At 46.2% G+C, this 13929-nt stretch overlaps 1 protein-coding gene across 2 annotated transcripts; it reads right to left on the reverse strand.

The window, feature by feature from the left end:
• Positions 1 to 4588: 4588 nt before the first annotated feature.
• Positions 4589 to 13721, reverse strand: Cfap107 (cilia and flagella associated protein 107). 2 transcript variants are annotated; one of them, XM_075946869.1, is made up of 4 exons: positions 13611 to 13721; positions 9688 to 9801; positions 5968 to 6145; positions 4589 to 4770 (listed from the first exon to the last, which is right to left on the reverse strand). In XM_075946869.1, the coding sequence occupies exons 1-4, from the start codon at positions 13719 to 13721 to the stop codon at positions 4589 to 4591; spliced, it is 585 nt and encodes a 194-aa protein (XP_075802984.1). The 2 variants fall into 2 exon arrangements, with proteins under 2 accessions (XP_075802984.1, XP_075802985.1); XM_075946870.1 differs by lacking the exon at positions 9688 to 9801.
• Positions 13722 to 13929: the final 208 nt, after the last annotated feature.

The following is a 13929-nucleotide window of genomic DNA, read 5'->3' on the forward strand; positions in this document are numbered from 1 at the left end:
TCCTCTGGGAGGTGGGGGGTTCGAGACAGGGTTTCTTCGTGTATCCCTGGCTATGTTGGAACTAGCTCTATAGGTCAGGCTGGCCTCAAACTCAGAGATCCACCTGCCTCTGCCTACTGAGTGCTGAGATTAAAGGTGTGCATCACCACCCAGCTTGTTTGATTTTCTTTCTTTTTTTAAAAAATATTTATTTATTATGTATACAATATTCTGTCTGTGTGTCTGCTTGCAGGCCAGAAGAGGGCTCCAGACCTCATTACAGATGGTCGTGAGCCACCATGTGGTTGCTGGGAATTGAACTCAGGACCTCTGGAAGAACAGGCAATGCGCTTAACCCCTGAGCCATCTCTCCAGCCCCTTGTTTGATTTTCTTAAAGGGTATTGTATGCATGTGTGTTGGCTAGTTTTATGTCAACTTGACATAGGTTGAAGTCATTGAAAGGAGCTTCAATTAAGAAAATAATCTCCAACCAAGTGATGGTGGTGCACACCTTTAATCCCAGCACTCAGGGAGGCAGAGGCAGGCAAATCTCGGTGAGTTTGAGGCCAGCCAGGTCTACAGAATGAGTTCCAGGACAAACCCTGTCTCGAAAAACCAAACGAAAGAAAGAAAGAAAGAAAGAAAGAAAGAAAGAAAGAAAGAAAGAAAGAAAAGAAAGAAAGGAAGGAAGGAAACCCCCAACTGGGCAGTGGAGACACATGCCTTTAATCTCAGCACTCAGCGGCAGAGGCAGGTAAATCTCTGAGCTTGAAGCCAGCCTGGACAGTCTGAGGTCCAGACAGTCAGGGATACACAGAAGACAATACCTTCAGAAGATGAGGCTGTAGGTAAAGCTATAGGGCACTTTCTTGATTAGTGATTGCTGCTTGAAGACCCAGTCTATTGTGCGTAGTCCCATGCCTGGGCTTGTGGCCTTGGGTTCTATAAAAAATCAGGCTGAGCAGGCCACAAGGAGCAAGCCTATAAGCAGTGCTCCCCCAAGGCCACTGCAGCCGTTCCTGCCTCCCTGTTCCTGACCTGTTTGAGTTCTGTAAAACTTTAAGACAATTCTGAAGCCATTTCTGATAATTCTGAACCCTTTCAGCCTCTGTGCCTTAGTGTTTACCCTCCTCCCCTGGGAAACAAGGACCTAACAACTACATATACACATATGTTCTCCAGAAATTGAGGCAAGATGACCTTTAAGATGTTGACTCAGTTCCTAAACAATTACCCATATACGTATGTTTTGATTCAGTCCCCTGGGAAATGGGGTCAAAATGACCTCTTACCTCATCTGATCTGGCAACAGCTTTCCAGCCAATTATTGGTAATAGCCCTTTCGAATAAGCCAATCATAATAGTCAAAGAACAACCCCCCCCCACTTCTGTGGCCTTCTTTAAAAGTAGCCTGTACCAGCTATTCGAGGTCTCTCAGCTTCCCGAATGCTGAGGGACCCTGTCATGACAGAATTAATAAAATCATCATGCTTTTGCGTCAGCTATGGTGTGAGGGGTGGTCTCTGGGGGCGACTCCTCCTCGGTGTTTGGACTCTAGGGTCCAACAGTTCACGTCCTAACTCCCTTCACTGATGAACAGCAATATGGAAGTGTAAGCCAAATAAACTCTTTCCTCCCCAAGTTGCTTTGGTTGTAGTCTTTCACCATGGCAATGGAAACCTTAAGACACTACACACGTGTATGTTAGGCAACCATTGTCTCCAGAACCTAAGGTCAGTTCTCCCTACCCCAGAACCATGTTAACCAGCTGGACAGGGCATGGTATAATGGCCCAGAGAAGTTAGGAAAGGGATTGTGAACTGTGGGTGAAGGTGTCCCTGACCGGGGCAGGGGTGATATGGGTGGGGGACCCAGGGCAGGGACCGCAGGGGAAGAATTCATCCTGAAACCCTGCAGAAGGAATGCAGCCCTCTTGACCTCTTGTTTTCTAGAAGTGTGTCTCATCACCAGGACTGTAAGAACATAGGTGCATATCCTTTTAAGGCAATGGGATGGCTGTGTTTTGTTACAGTAGCTACAACAAACATATTCTACCTTGCTGAGCTTTCCACGGCTGCTAAGCAACTGACTAGGGCAGTGTTCTTACATGCTCTTGCTGTGGCCTGAGCCACCCTCTCCCTTTCCCTCTGTCCATCCCCTCAGCTTTGCCACTTTGATCTACACATCTTTCCCTAGGAAAACCTCCCTTGGCCCTACCTGGCTGGATCAGACATCTCCATCATGGACGTCATGACTCCCATTTACTCTGGCACACCTTCATATCTTCCCAGGTCTCAAATCCCATAGTCCTGTTCTCCATCACCTGTGTCGGGTCAGTATTTAGTAGACCTCCCCTCCTGCTGAACTGAGATTCTGTGAAGCCAGCACCTGCTCTATTATAGTTTAGTAAATTTTTATGGACTGATGGGCTGGGAGTTAGAAAAGATGGAGCGCTGTCTCCCAGAGCTCCCGTGGCCTTCCAGCATCCCTGCTTTCTTTTAGTCTTTCAACAGATGTTTACCAGGCCATTAGTGTATGTCAGTGTCTAACTTCTGGACTCTTGGAAAAATAAGGAAGGAGCTGGTGCTTGCAGGGTTACCCTGGAGCGAATGGCTGGAGGCCGGAAGGTGTCCTGTGGAAGGGATGACACAAACTTGGGCACTAGACTTTGAGTCACATTATTGCCCGCAGTGCAAAAGTCGCACACACGCATGCGCACACACACACACACAACACACACACATACACACACGCCTGTGAGCCAGGCACAGAGAGGACCCTGGGCATCTTGTGGAAAGGGACAAGGGCTCCATGAGCACGCTTGTGGCCACTTGCATGGGTTCAGTGTCTGGTGCTGGCGTCAACAACTGTGTAACCTCAGGCCATTTGATGAATTTCATCTGCCCGTTTCCTCCTTATCTGTAAAACAGAAGAAGCCCAATGACTCTGAACCTTGGAATGCGGTGGTCAGTCAGCTAGATTGTTTCCCCAGGCAGAAGTCAAGCTCATCCACAGCAAATGCTGAACTCAACTCTCTCTGTGTTTTGCAAAAATTTAAGAACAATTTTCTGTTTGTTATTTTTCTGCAAAACAGATAAACAGTTGCCTTTGTTTGGGTGGGAGACCACATTAGATGACCTAGTGGAACCAGTTGTACTGACATTGCTGGGATGGATGGATGGATGGATGGATGGATGGATGGATGGATGGAGAGAGAGAGAGAGATTTGTATGTATGTTTGTATGTACACATGGATATATAGTTAGAGAAATGTCTGTATTTATAAAGAGACAAGTGAATTGATGGATAATGGAGAGAGATGTGTATGTGTATATGGATAAATGAATGGATAGAGATGTATACATGGATGGATAGAGATGAACAGACGGATAAATGCGAGGATGGATGAATGTAGTTCTGTCTAAGAACAGAACCACAGTGAGGTACACTCAATATTCTCCTCGATGGACAGAAGGGGTCCAAAGGAGACGCTTTGCTCTGACGCTGTAGTGGGAGGATCTGAGTTCTGGGAAGAGCAGGGTTTTCTGAGATTAGAGTTAGCGAGTCCTTGTGAATTGCACTGGAACAACAGCGTGACAGAGACTCAAAGATTAAAGTAATGGTCCAAGAGGGGTCCCCAAAGACAACAGGTTGTTCATACACACTCATTAACTAGGATTTAAACTTAACACTACTCTCTCTTTCTTAAGATTTATTTTTCTGTGCATTGGTGTTTTGCCTGCCTGTCTATCTGTGTGAGGATGCCTGATCCCCTGGAACTGGGGTCACAGCCAGTTGTGAGTTGCCGTGTGAGGGTTGAGAATTAAACCTGAGTCCTCTGGAAGAACAGCCAGTGCTCTTAACCACTGAGTCACTTCTCCAACCCCAAGAAATCTATTCTTCCAACTTTCTTAAAGCCCTCTTCTGCGAGCCCAGAGGCAGAGGCCAATGTCCAATGACGTTCCCTGTACGCCAGCACACCTGCCCTACAACCTTAGCAACAGCCGTGAGGTGGACTCCTTCCTTATCACCGGCTCTTCTGATCCTGCCCTCAGGCCACTGTCCCTGGTCTCTGCAGCTCCCTCCTGGATCTCAGCTGAGTCGGCTTTTCACCCTGAGTCACCTGATTTTTGACTCATGACTCAGGATGCTAGGCCACCAGCTGCCTCCTGCTTCTGTCGCCCTGTCTTCCCCAGCACAGTAGGCTGGCTGTACCCCGGAACTGTAAACCAGAAATAACCCTTCCTCCCCTGAGTTATTGTCTGTCAGATCTCTGGTCACCGTGACCAGAAACACAATAGGCTCAGGACTCTCTGCCTCCTGCAAGGTCTGGTTGGTCTCTGTACACACGTGGCTTTGCAGTTTTGCAGTAGTGTAAAGGAATTTTAATTATCGGATGGAAACAACAACAATCTATGAGTTTAGAGAGAAGGTCCCATAAAACACAGATCATGATTCCAGGACACCCCCCCACCCACCCACACACACACAACAATGGTCCATAATTAATTCTTGGGCTGCAACTGCAGATGCTTGCTGTCTGACAAGTCCAACGAGGCCGTGGGTCTCCGGCTGTCTCTGGCTGGATTGCAAGTGGAGTGGTCGTTCTCAGAAGTGTGGGATGGGGTGCAGCTGAGGGGGAGGGACCGGGATGGCATGCTCCCTCCTGGACATAGCGGACACTGGCAGACTGGGGTAGGATGTGGTATAAATGCTTTCCTTCAGACCAGTCTTGGGCGCGAGCCACTTTTGCTTCAGTTGCTCAAACAGTCCGTAGTTTGTGGGGGGCGCTGCAAGAGAAACCAAGTTTGGGTGACACAGAGCGGTTATGAGCAGATACACAGGTGCCATATTGGCTACCCAAGCAAAATATCTATCTGGTTCTGGAACAGCACCTGGAGGAGCTGCTGGGGTGGGGCGCAAGAGTCAGCAAACAGGAGGAGCAATTGTCTTCTACTCCTGCCACATTTTCCAGACTGTTCTATAAAGAACCAAGGCTGGCAGGGTGAGCAGAAGCCAGAGAGCACAGAAAAAAAAAAAAAAGTTCTCAAAGCTGGATGGTGGCAGCACCCGCCTTTAACTTCCAGCACTCGGGAGGCAGTGGCAGGTCTATCTCTGTGAATTCGAGCCCAGCCTGGTCTACAGATCTAGTTCCAGGACAGTCGGGCAAACACAAAGAAACCCTGCCTCAGGTGGATCTCTGGGAGTTCGAGGCCAGCCTGGTCTACAAGAGCTAGTTCCAGGAGAGGCTCCAAAGCCACAGAGAAACCCTGTCTCGAAAAAAACCAAAACCAAAACAAACAAAAAAAAAAAAACGCCGGGCGGTGGTGGCTCATGCCTTTAATCCCAGCACTCAGGAGGCAGAGGCAGGCGGATCTCTGTGAGTTCGAGACCAGCCTGGTCTACAAGAGCTAGTTCCAGGACAGGCTCCAAAACCACAGAGAAACCCTGTCTCGAAAAACCACACACACACACAAAAAAAAGAAAAAAAACAAAACAAACAAACAAAACCAATAAATAAATAAAAGAAGTTCTCAAATACTCTGCCTCTTTTTTTTTTCTCCCTACAGTACACACCCCTGTCTGGATCTTGTTTACTCAATCTTATTATTAACGAGTCTCTTTCTTGGATCATCAGTTCCCTCAGGCAGAAACATTTTGTGCTTGTCACCACTGTGTCTCCCCAGGAACCCCAAGGAAGAAGATTCAGTTACTGTGCCTAGAGAGAATGCCTGGCGCGGGAGAACGGAGTATGTTGCTTCCAGCTAGCTCTGGTCCTGGTGTGCAGGTGAGGCTGTCATTACAGGGTTGTCCCTGATGTCAAGGGAAGAAGGCAGGGGCAGCCCTGAGTGACAAATGAGGTCATTTTCCTGTGACCTCACCCGACTGCTCCTGTAGGTCTTTGTGATAGGAGCACACCTCAGCCCTGTGCATTTGTGGTTCCCTTAGAGACAAAATACAGGGAAAATTCCCAATTATAAACGTACCAACAAGGGGAAAGTCGGACTTCTCTGGCACCCACAGCAACTTCTGTCCATTCCAGGAACGCAGGGCAGGCACGCCCGGGTTATAGTTGTGACGGTTGTAGTGGTCATCATAGGTGCTGATCAGATAATGATGCGAAGGCTCCTGGTGGTGAGTGATCAGATGCTTGTATGGGAGACCCTGGAAGGACACACACAGTAGCCACGTTACCAGCCCGGGGTGAGGCACAAGTGACGAGGAAGCCTGCACTGGTCACCAGAGACCTCACTGGAATCATATCCCTCTTTCAGTTGTGAACCCCAGCTAGCTGCTTTCAGTTCTCAGGCCAAGTCTATTCGTCCCCAGGGTGAGCGACCATGGTAAATTAAAATTAAAGTCAGGATGCTCAATGAATGGAAACAGCCAGGGCCACTCGAGGTGCAGCTTTGGGATCTGACATTACATCCTTTGGTTCAGTCTTGTCTTGTTCCCCCCAGCTGCCTGTTTCCAAGGTAAGCAGCGTTTGGGCCTCATATTTCCTTCAGTTACTGTGGGAGAACCAGAGAAGTCCCTGTAAATCTTCCTCCCCCGGAGGGATTTATGGTCCCACAGCTGCAGAGCAAGGAGCTGTTTCTTTGGCGAGGAGTTATTCACCAGGAAGGAGAAAGCTGTGTTTTTCTCTGTCTGGGATGACTGTCTGAAACCAGGGTTTTCTGAAGGAAATCCTTCCGACTTCGAAGAGAATCCCATGGCGCTGGACTGGTTGAAAGGAGGTCAGTAGACACCCTGCACCCCAGACTTCTAAGGGTCATTCCATAAATAAGTCAGAGCACAAAGCCAGAGACAGACAAGGATTTGACCTGCAATCGGACACACAGTTCCCAAGATCTGCACCACTAGGGGCCAGGAGTCCCTTTCTAATCCAGCAGTGAGCTGGTGGCATTCCCTGAGTGGCAGACCCTCAGGAGAGGGACCAACAGGGATTCTATTGGCATTTCTTTGGGTTCTGTATGCGGTCCTGCAGTCTCAAAAATGACTCTTAACTTTCTGTTCTCACGAGGGGCATGCAATGCCACATATGGCCACATGAGGCAGCAGAGCACCAGCCAGGGACAGCTATTAACTCCAGAGGGCAATGTGGCTTCGTGAATGAGCCCTTAGGAACAGAAAGAATCTTGAGGAAGAGTCTGTTTGTTTTTAGGTTTTGGGTTTGTTTTTATTTTTGGTTTTTCGAGACAGGATTTCTCTGTGTAGATTGGACTATTAAGTACCGATTTATTTTTATTTCTATGCACGTGTGTTGAGGGTGGGGAAGAGGGTGCCCTGATGGCCAGAAGAGGAGTCAATCCTTCCGACCTGCAGCTGGAGTGATAGAGGGCTGAGTGTCCGCAGTCATGGGTGCTGGGGACGAAGCTCACGTCCTCTGTAACAGCAGCCAGGACTCTTCACTCCTGAACCATCCTTCACACTCCTGGGATGTATTCATTTTAGCCATATTAAGCCATGTCTTGGGGTCAAGGTTTGCAGTGAGTCCAAGGGTCTCTTTAAAAGATAGCCAGTCCTATATACGTAATCATAGCCAAAGGCCAAGAAGCTGTGAGGTAACGATCTGATATGTATCAACAGGGATAAGGGTGGTTGGGGACTGGGAGCCCCAGGCTCTGAGTTCTTATTCTGACTTCCTTCAGTTAAAGTACCTTTGCGTCTTCCCTGACGAAAGCAGTGGTGAAGTTCAAGAACCCAAGAGTATGCCCTGGAGATGCGGCACTGTCTTGGGATACCAACGCAGCCAGGAATGGCAGTGAGGACTAGAGATGTGTGCCAGGTCCAGGGATGTCAGTGTAGCTGTGTCTCAGGGGTGCCAGCGCTGAGTCTGACATCATTAATGTCAGTGTGACTGTCCCAGAGACGGAAGACAGTCGTCTCTGGAGTGTCAATGCAAAACCCAGCTCTCATCGCAAAGGAAAAAAAAAGATAGTTTATTCTGAACTAACTAGGAGTGATCAGGGCTCGGGAGCACAGGTTCAGGTAGCCAAGAATAGCAGGCTGTGTGTAGAAACAACTTCATGATTCTTTTGAAAGAGTCCATGGTTTTAATTGCTGTTTTGCATTTATGTAAAAGGTCAAACATTTGTTTGTATACATGCATGCATGCATGCGAGTGTGAGTCTGTGTGTGTGTGTGTGTGTGTGTGTGTGTGTGTGTGTGTGTAAGCATGTGTGGAGATCAGAGGACAACCTGCAGAAACTGGTTCTCTCTTCGCACCAAAGAACATTCCAGGGATTGAATTCAGGTTATTACGTTTCGTGACTTGAGTCATTGGCCCACTGAGTTTTCTTGCCAGCTGGCCCTCAGGAAGGTTTGTTTCATTGTTGGAGTTAGTTTCTTTGCTTTTATTTCTTGAGTCTGTGTTTCACTGTGCAACCCCGGCTGGTCTGGAATTTCCTAGGTAAACCATGCTGCCCTAAAATTCACCGAGTTCCCCCTGCCTCTGTGTCCTGAGTGCTGGGATTAAAGGTGTGCACCACCACACCTAGAATCTCGTGAAGTTTTCTGGTAGGTACAAAATAAAGTCATAAAATAAAGCGTTTTTCAAATGCATTAGTGGGGACATCAGGTAGGTAGGCGTGTCTTAACAAAGCGGAGAAATGCCTGCTACAAGTCTCAGATGCTGTCTGAGGACGTTCTCAGCTTTGGGTAGCTGGAAGCTAAGTTACTACGTTTTAAAATTTTTCAGCAAATAGCAATGGGTCAAACACAAAGTCAAGGAATGGCTACCAAGAAGATAGCCCCCCAATAATTTGGCTCTCAATCTGCCATTCCAACCCATTATACTTAGGAAGTTCTGACCAGTCACTCAGGCTTGTAGAATCTTTAACACAGGTGTGGCTTGGGCCGGAGAAGGCTCAGCTGGTAAAGCTGCTCGCTGCCAAGCCTGAGGACTTGAGGTTGATTCTCGGGTCCCATATGTGAAGGAGAGAACCATTTCCTGCAAATTGTCCTCTGGCCTCCACCCATACACAGATGTCTCCTATAGCAAACTGACAATTTAATGTGTTTTGAAAGTCTAAAAGAAGCCTGGTGGTGGCGGCGTCAGTGGTGGTACACCCTTTTAACTAACCTCAGCACTCTGGAGGCAGCGGCAGGCAGATCTGAGTTCAAGGCCAGTCTAATCTACGGAGTGAGTTCCAAGACAAGAAACCAAGCTTTGAAAAACAAAACAACAACAACAAAAAAAACAAGCATTAAAAACTCCCCAAAACAAAACAAAGTTTAAAAGAGAAAGATGCACGCGCTGTCTCTTGTTTACAGGAAAGCTACCTGCTCTTGCCCTTCCTGTGGAGCCTCACCCTTTGGAAGAATTGGTGGTCTGCCTTTCCATTCTGAGTAGCTGGTCTCTTGGGCCCCTCCCCTCACTAAAATGCTCTGCTTCTCACAAATCACACCTCACTCCTGCCTACCACTGGCCTGAGTTTAAACAGGTGTTGGGGGACGCGGAGTGACATGGGAAGCAGAGACAACAGGCTGGCCCAAACAAAACACTTGGGATTCTCAGAGCATGGTGGCACACAGCACAGCTATGCCCTATGGACAAATGGTGACAAGCTTTCTATCCCCATCGCAAGCCTGGAGGGAGACATCCAGAGGAAATCGTGTAGAAGGTGTCCTTCCCTGCTGTACCTGGAGGTGCTAGGATTCTAGAGCCTCTGGCACAATCCCACCTGATAATCAATGTCACTTACCTCCATTCTCCTTTTCCCATACCACCTGGAAATATGGTCTGGTCTGTGACCTGGGAAGGGGACATATTCCTTTCTGTAAATGCACTGGGGTGTGTGGTCAGTGGCTTTGGTGAACTGGAAAAGAACACAATGACCGTGAGAACGTCTGAGATGCTGACGCCTTTCTTACCCTTGCTATGTCCCTCAGCCACCACACAGGGACCAAGAGAATAAGAACCCAGGAAACCAAATAACACAGGAAGGGAATGAGCTAAGGGGCTCAGAGCCACACAGTCATGTTGCATTCAATCCTTTCTACTCCTCCCCCTTCTCCTTTTAAGAAACATTTTTTTTAATTAATTTTATTCTCATTATTTTAATTTTTTTCTTTATCTTATGTATATGGGTGTTTTGCCAGCCTGTATGTGTGTGCAGTGCCCTCAGAGTTCAGAAAAGGGCATCAGATTCCGCTGGCACTGGAGTTACAGGTGGTTGTGACCTGATGTGTGTGCTGGGAACTGAACCTGTGTCCTCTGGAAAAGCAACCAGTGGCCTCAACCACTGAGCCATCTTTTCAGCCCCTCTGTTGTGGAATGTTCCTTTGCACGGTGTGAAGATATGTCACCGCGATTGGTGCAACAAAAAGCTAAGCAACCAATAGTAAGGCAGGAGGTATAGGCAGGACTTCTGGACAGAGAGAACTCGGGGAAGAAAAAGCAGAGTTGCCAGCTAGATGTAGCGGGAACAAGACATATGGGAGGAGAGGTAAAAGCCATGAAGCAAGTGGCAACAAGTTGTCTTTAAAACATACCTTTAACACATTTCAAGCTCTACCTTCCCACCTGCCTCCCCACCAGCAATCGCGTTGCTAAAGTACACAATATTATAGGGACCTATCTGATGGGCACAAAGCCAGCTGTAAGCAACTTTCCCAGCTAACCCCAATGTCAGTGTGCTGCCGATGTAAACAAAAATCTCAAGAAAATAGAAACTACAGTTTATAAGAAGAAACATGAACAACGTAAGAATGGTTAAACTATAATCTACCTGTCTGCAGCTACAAGTCTTCTCCAGACTCTTATGACATTTTATTATTTAACTGTGCAGCTGTGAAAGCTGAGGTTTGATGAAATAGATAAAAGCAACATTTAAAAAGTTCTATTGCATGATTTAATTGGTTATTAGGTAAGTTTCCCAAGATGAAAACAAGAGTGTGTATTTTAAATACTTAACACATTTTACTTATCTAAATGCATGGGGGGGGGGCAACATGCCATGGCACACATGTGAAGCTCAGTGAACAACATGGAGGGGTCATTTCTCTCTTCCCACCCATGTGGGTTCCAGGGAGCAGACTCAGATCATCAGGCTTGCTGTCAGGTACCTTTACACACAGAGCGATCTTGCAAGTCCTGTTTATTTCATTGCTGTTACAAGTTACATCACAGGGAGTTGTGCGCTCATTTGGATAGAGATGCGATTTTTATCAAGTTTTCTAAATCGTGTAGGAAGTAACAGGTAGTTACTAATTTTAAATTATACAGTACCGGTTTTTATCTTTGTCTGTGTGTTTTCATTTAAGTGGGTTAGCATCCCTTCATTTTCAACTTGCATATCAGTTTCAACTTGAATGATTTTTTAAAATTTTTTATGATTTATTTATCTTTATTTTATGTGCATTGGTGTGAAGGTGTCAGATCCCCTGGAACCGGATTTTCAGACAGTTGTGAGCTGTCATGTGGGTGCTGGGAATTGAACCCGGGTCCTCTAGAAGAGCAGTCAGTGCTCTTAACCGCTGAGCCATTTCTTCAGTCCCTCAACTTGAATGATTACCTCAAAGGCAGGTCTCTGGATCTCCAGAGCTCCGGGTGGATAACCAGCCTCGAGTTTTGCTTGTCTGGAAATGTCTTCATTACTTTCTCAGTTTTGAAGGAAAGTTTTGTGGGCTATAGAATGCTCAGCTGACAGTCTTTACTTTTTATTATGCTTTGAATTTATGACCACACACCGCTTCTAGATTTTTGCTGAAAGCCTCCACTGACATGTCCTCTGATAAGTCATTGTTACTGCACTGGACAAATCATTGTCCATGTTTTTATTTTCATGTATTTATTTTCCTATCTTTCTTTCTCCTTCCCCCTTCTGGAAAAATTATTGTTTGTGATTTTTATTTTCATTTATTTTTCTTTCTATTTTTTTTTTTATTTTTCTCCTCCTCCTCTGTCGTCTTTTGTATATTTATTAAGTCTATGAGTATACATAAGTGTTGTGCCTGCATAAATATCTGTGTACCACATGAATAGCCTGGTGCCCTTGAAGGTCAGAAAAGGGCATAAGATCCCCTGAACTAGAGTTACAGGTAGTTGTGAGCCACCATGTGGGTGCTGGGAATTGAACCTGGGCCCTCTGAAAGAGTTAAAGAGTACTCTTAACCTCTGAGTCATCTCTCCTGCCCATGCTTTTCATGTTTTTAAGAGTCCACGTGTCTTTGATTTCTAATAGTTTGATTGTCATGACTATCACCAAAGTGTCTCTCTGTACATTTATTCTCCTTTGAATTCCTGTAACTTCTGGGGTTCATAAAGCTATGTCCTTCCTCAAGCTATGATAGTTTCAGCCATTATATATTATTTTTGAAACAGGATCTTACTCTGTAGGCTAGGTTAGCCACAGACTCACAGAGATACACAAACTTACACAGATCTGCCTACCTCTACCTCCCGAGTGCTGGAATTAAAGGTATGAACATCGGTACTCTTTGTTTCTTTAGGAAGGTTGCTACCTTGTTTATTTCTTTGGCATGCTTTCCTTTTCCTTTGTACGCCTAATGATTTTTTTCATTGCTGAAAAAAAATAAAAATTAAGAGCACCAACTCTTCCCCGCTTTGTTGACTATATATAGGCAAGGGGAGGCCTTTTTTTTTTTTTTAAGCTAGCTTGTTTTTGGAGCCAGTCATCATGAAGGCTGAATTGATTCTCAGGGATTTTCCTGTTGCAATGGATATGACATCTGCATGCAAGTGCACACACACGCGTGCACGCACATACACACACACACACACACACACAAATTATTGGTTTTAAAGATTTATTCAGCTGGGCGGTGGTGGCGCACGCCTTTAATCCGAGCACTTGGGAGGCAGAGGCAGGCGGATCTTTGTGAGTTCGAGACCAGCCTGGTCTACAAGAGCTAGTTCCAGGACAGGCTCCAAAACCACAGAGAAACCCTGTCTCGAAAAAACAAAAAAAAAAAAGAAAAAAAAAGATTTATTCATTACCTCGATTTTACATGTATGAGTATTTGCTTGCATGTATGTAAGTTCATCGTGTTTATACAGCCCAAGGAAGCCAGAAGATGACATTGGATCCCCTGAAGTTTTGGGTGAGCGCAGCTATGGGGGTGGGGCTGGAAACCAAACTCCAGTCCCCTACAAGAACAGTAAGCACTGAGCCATGTCTCCAACCCAGTGAAACACTTTAAAGAAGTACAACGGTGGTGTCACATGCCACCTTTAATCTGAGCACTTGAGAGGCATAGGCAGGCACATCTCTGTGAGTTCAAGGTCAGCCTGGGTTAAACAGTGAGTTCTAGGACAATCAGGGGTAAGTGGAAAGAATCTTACCTAAAATAAAATAAAATAAAATAAAAATAAAAAACTAATAAATAAATAATAATAAAATTTAAAAGAGCAAAGGTATTGGGGAATATTCTGCTACCTTGAAATAGTCCAGTTACAACAGTGCTAGAGGTACAATTGTATCCATACCCCTACTATGGTGTCTTTAAGACATAAGGAGGGACCTTAATTATCGTGTGAATGCATCTTTCCTGTGTAGAGCATGAAGACCATGATGTTCAGACTTAACTGTAGGCTGCCTCCCATTTGAGAAAAGCGGACTTCACTGCTCCCTGAGTTATTTCCCCACGGACTGTCCCTTCTTACCTTCCTTCTTTCTTCCACCCAGTTTCCCACGAGCACTCTCGTTGAGTACTTCTTCTCAATCTGCCAGCCTGGCGTGGAAAATGCCTGAGGAACCGCTGAAGTCACAAACATGGTGAGGCTCCTCCCCACGTCCCTTTGACTGGGCAGATTCAGGGGACAGAAAGGTATTTGGGGGTTATTCGAATGTTCCTTTCCTCATCTGCCTTCCCAGAGTGGGTAGCAGGTGGCCCTCTGTCAAGCTCAGGAAATTTAAAACAAAGTCTGGAGAGCTCACTTTGGAGAGTGATGTGATCTTGGATTCTCTTTGTTGACTGTATCC

The sequence above is a fragment of the Microtus pennsylvanicus genome, chromosome 13 (assembly GCF_037038515.1).
Source record: "Microtus pennsylvanicus isolate mMicPen1 chromosome 13, mMicPen1.hap1, whole genome shotgun sequence".
NCBI classification, from domain to species: domain Eukaryota; kingdom Metazoa; phylum Chordata; class Mammalia; order Rodentia; family Cricetidae; genus Microtus; species Microtus pennsylvanicus.

Excerpts from the sequence above, each read along its gene's own strand:
- Cfap107 (XM_075946869.1), bottom strand. The coding sequence starts at position 13,721 with ATGTTTGTGACTTCAGCGGTTCCTCAGGCATTTTCCACGCCAGGCTGG. Across the intron at positions 9,802-13,610 it reads GGGTGGAAGAAAGAAGGAAG|TTCACCAAAGCCACTGACCA; the intron begins GTAAGAAGGGAC and ends GTTCTTTTCCAG. Across the intron at positions 4,771-5,967 it reads GTCCGACTTTCCCCTTGTTG|CGCCCCCCACAAACTACGGA; the intron begins GTACGTTTATAA and ends TTTCTCTTGCAG.